Below are 4,929 nucleotides of genomic sequence, written 5' to 3' on the forward strand. Positions count from 1 at the left end.
TCCCTGAAGATGAATCCATATTTAGAACCTTCTATATTATTTGCAATTGTAGTGAATCAAAGAAATTAAGAAAACACAGTTTCAGAAGATTAAAAAAATAATGTAACAATTTTTGTCTTTTAACACACACAATTTAAAACACTACAGTGTATAAAGCATTGTTTTATGCGTTTATTTAATTGAAAAATACATATACAGTGGGTGATCGGCTAACGAACAAATCGGATGACGAACACTTTCGCGAAAGATTTTTATGATCGGATAATGAACACTACACTGTACAAACATAAAAAAAAGCGACAGAAAATAACGAATGCCGATTGATTTTCCCTTGTCTTCAGATAACAATTCGAAACCTTTCAGAGTGCGGGAGATGTTAACATCGATGCTCAACCTGATGCCGATCGGATAGTTTCCCCGAACTTTGAAACACTCCATTGTAATTCCAGCTTTTTGTTTACTTTTCTGACAAATAATTTTTTTATAGTCTTCGTGAGACTGTCGGGCACTCCATAAGTTTTGCGTCGGTTTTTATTTTCTAAAGGTGAGAGCTTAACTGTCCTATCGAGTATTCGTTAATGTTTTAATACCAAAAGTTCGAATTTCATTCAGGCCTCACATTTACATAATTCTTTCATGCGCTAGTTGATTTCTGTTCTCTGAATTTTTGTCAGTGCTTTTCTGAACTTTTTATTTCAAACAGAAATTGATAATATNAATTTGTTTATTTTTGGTTGCGTTTTTCCCTTTTCCTATTTACTCTGTGTTAAAATGACCTCGTTTAACGCCGTTTCACTTAGCACTTTGTCATCCCGGAACACATCCCCTGCGTTAAGCGGGGTCTTACTGTATGTCTGTTAAAGTTGTGCAGATTTTTGGTTTACGCATTTACAAATGCAAGCCCTGAAGGTTATTATAGTTTATTGTATATAATATAATGATAAATTTTATATTGATATTATATTTTTAGTTAAATTTCATTAAAATTTTTAAATATATGTGTTAATTTAGATTGAAGGAATGAAACTGATAGTACGCTGGTTATTGGGATTAAAAACTGCCACTCATTCTGCAATGTCTACGTTACGTCTTTTAAGTACTGTTATTAATCATAATGGAGATCTTATGGAAAAGGAACATGTTTCGTAAGATTTTTGAACTTTTTAATAATTTAATTTAAAAATATAAACTAATAAAAAAAAAATACATAAATTTTAGTCCAATGGAAAAATCATGGTTACGACTAACAGCAGCTGCTTGCATGTTAAAATTATGTCAAGAACCAAGTTATGCTGAAACAATAACTTTAGAACAATTTTTGGTTTTAGCAGCAGTTTTAAATGTAAGTATTTAAACAAAATAATAGTAAATGAAATACTAATTTTTATAATATAATAATATTTTTCAAACTGAATGTATTAAAATCTTCAGGTAATACATTATTTTTAAATATCTGTTACTAGGAGTACAAGTTTGCCAATCTGTTAAATCACTTACAATATTTGCAAGTTTAAAATATATACACATGATTTTGCCATTAATATCAGGACTTCTATTAATGATAGATAGCTATATTTTCCTTGGAACTGTGTCAGGCACAACTTTTGAGCTGTTTATATGATTGAATATATAAAGTGACTTGATCAAAAGAATTAATTAACTTTCAGCTAATGATTTGCAAATAATAATAATTCATTCCTTTTGTATGTGGTATCTATAACCATTTGAAGCACAGAATACACGTTTTCAAAAGAAATTATTACTCATTATTTTCAGAATCTTGTCACAATGAGTTAGAGTAACAAATGAACATAAACAGTGATTTATGAAACAGTTATGAAAAATGATTTATGAGAAACAGTTATTTGATTATAAAATGTAACATTTCAAACAATGTAAAATCATAAAATGAAACTAATGTTGTGCGTTCATATTATTTTTATCAATATTTTAATGCTTGAATTAAATGAAATTAAATATAATATATTAATTAAAACGGAAATAATTGATTGCAATCAGTTTATGAAATATATCAAATTCTATCATGGAAAATTTATATTAGACACACAGGAAAATTTTGGAGAAAACTAGGTAATTTGGTATAAATTTGAAAACAAAGAATTTAATCATAAAATACAAATGTTAAGTTCATATCAAAATTTTTCATTATAATTAAATTGAGACAGTTTAGTGGTAAAGCTAATATTGAAAGGAACAACAATCCTATAAAATGACAGAAAGCAAGGAAATATTCAAATATTTTTGATTAGCAATTAACCAAGAAATATTTGGATTTTATGGCCATATCTGTTCCTAGTGAGTAGATGTTTTCTAACAGAACAGATAATTTCTGATAGGGAAAATAGCTTGAAACTAAGAAACTTACAAAAGGTTGTATTTTTAAATGCTAATTGTAAGTTAATTGATTTAACAATTTTTAAAATATTATTTATAAACATTATATTAAGTAATTGATATTTTAAATAAAAAAACAATTTTCTGTACAGAAGATGCAGATAATAATTTAAATCAGTCATCAGTTTATTTTGAAAATGTAAATATCAAAAAATATTGTAAGAACATAAAATTTTTTATTATAAATAAAACAGAATATAAAGAAAGATTATGTAGTAGGACAAGTTAAACATTTCAAATACAGTAGAGCATGGATTATCTGATTCAATTGGGGACTCAGGTTGGTCGGCTAACTGAAAACATCGGATAATCGAAAAGAATGAAAAAATACATTATTAGTATAGTATACTAGCATATTAGTATATCCCATGTAATTAGTATATTAGTATATCGCTATTAACATACTTCACGTTGAATTTTCATCAATGTTAAGCCTAACAAAATTAAACTTCTTGATTATTTTTTATAATATCACACCGTAAAGGTTTGTAGTTGTTTAATTTTCCTAACAAAATTTTTTAAAAAATAATGATCGTAGCTATTGTATCGTTAAAAATTATTTTTAAATTATTTTATTGCTCACAAAACAAACAACCACTCATAGTTAGAAAATTAAATCTCGTTTAAATACTGGCCTTCCTGTCATGGTCGAGCCAGTGTTGCCAGCTAAAACATGCAAAAATTTAACAAAAATAATATTAAAGTAGCCAAGACATAGCCAAATATTGTAGTGCTACATCACTAATGGACATTTGAAATTTGCCATCTAGAACGGTCGGTTAACTGATGTGACGGTTAATCGGGGGTCGGATAATTGATGCTCTACTGTAATCTTAAAGGAAGCAATTTCATTGTGCAAACTCCATCACCAAATAGTTTTTCATTAAAAGCTGATTAAACGATTGATAAGTATAATGTTATATTCTGTTATATTTTTTTTTAAACGAATTTTTGATAAATACTTTGCAAATAATTATAAAAATATCTTTAATATTTTAATATGAGTTTGTATTTATAAAAAGTCAGACATTGATAAATTAGTTATTCTGAACTAATTTATTATATGAAAAAAAACATTTAATCTGAATGATTTTTCTTTAAAACTTATTGGACTTTTTAAGAAATGTTGAATTATATATCTGTTGTTAAAAAAGACAAAGATTCTGAACTGTTTTTGTTAACATTTTTCTTGTCTCTTTCCATAAGTCAGCATCATTAAGTCAGATTTTGCCACGTCATTAAAAAATACTTAATTTTTTATAACATAATTTTGTTATTATTGATACATGAATCAGTAAAAAAAATATTATAAGAAAAAATGTATTTTCTTTGAATATTTATACACTTTTTAGAATTTAGATTTTATTTAAATAAGAAATTTTTAAAAAAATATCATAATAGCTCTTATCCAACATATCTGTATTAACTATTCATGCTAGACTAATGAACAAAAACCAAGTTTAAACATTTTGCATTTCTCCCCAACATTAATATTCACTTGTCTCCTCTTTCTACACTGACCTGGTGATTTGTCATTAACCCAAAGGCAATTCTACTGTACTAATTGCTCATCAGAGAATTTATGATGAAACAAACTTCTGACTTCTGGCAGTGAATTGAGATTTCAACTTATATTAATTTTTTTTTTATTAAACATTTCTTTATATTTGTAATGTATTTAATTTCTTTCCACTTTTAGAAATATTATGTAATAAATAAAATTTACTTTTACCCAGTCACCAGCATGGTAGCATTACATTCAAGTTGATAATTATAAGTTAAACAGCTAGCTCATTGTATTATAGTGTTTGAAAAAAATTGCTAACTTTTTGCTTTAGAATATATAGACTTATAAGATACCTCACAAATAATGTAATTATTTTCATTATAATAAATAAAAAACATAAACATCAGAAAACTAATATAGATCATGTTTTATCTTTAGTAATGCCATTTAGTATTAGTAAATTTAACTATTTTGCAGGAAATTTATATTACCTTGATTTGTTCATAAACTCTAATCAATGAGAAAGAATCTTTTGAAAAAATTATGTAAAAATGAAGGATGTTGGCCGTTATAAAGAACATATCAGATAAACCACATATATTCACATTGTATATTAACATATTGTAATTAGGTTTACAGTACTGCTGAGGGTATGTTTAATATGACCATATATTAAATAATTAATCATAATTTAGGACAAATCATTAATCTGATGGATGAAACCATTTATGAGGATAAAAAATAAATGGAATATTGCAGGAATGAGTAAAAACAGTAATTGAATGCAAAGCAAAGGAGTAGAATTGCCTTAAAAAATTTTTCAGGATATCTTGATCTTAGCTGATTTGACAGAAGTTGAGCTTCAAATATTCATGGAAAAGGTTAAATTTTAAAAGGCATTAAATTCAAAAATATGTTATTCATATTATTATGGCATGATGTTGATATATCACTTATATATCATAGTCAATATTAATAAAATTTTATTTTATGCTTTTGTAATTGAT

At 26.0% G+C, this 4,929-nt stretch overlaps 1 protein-coding gene across 1 annotated transcript; it reads left to right on the forward strand.

The window, feature by feature from the left end:
- Positions 1-955: 955 nt before the first annotated feature.
- LOC111616876 (sister chromatid cohesion protein PDS5 homolog A-B-like) lies at positions 956-1,342 on the forward strand (the record flags this gene model as incomplete). The annotated part of the gene is made up of 2 exons (XM_023358227.1): positions 956-1,145; positions 1,219-1,342. Coding segments are annotated over exons 1-2 (249 nt in total), but the record flags the coding sequence as incomplete, so codon positions are not given.
- Between the last annotated feature and the right edge of the window lie 3,587 nt (positions 1,343-4,929).

Source organism: Centruroides sculpturatus, unplaced genomic scaffold (assembly GCF_000671375.1).
Source record: "Centruroides sculpturatus isolate CEXI.00-Female unplaced genomic scaffold, Cexi_2.0 scaffold4244, whole genome shotgun sequence".
NCBI lineage: Eukaryota > Metazoa > Arthropoda > Arachnida > Scorpiones > Buthidae > Centruroides > Centruroides sculpturatus.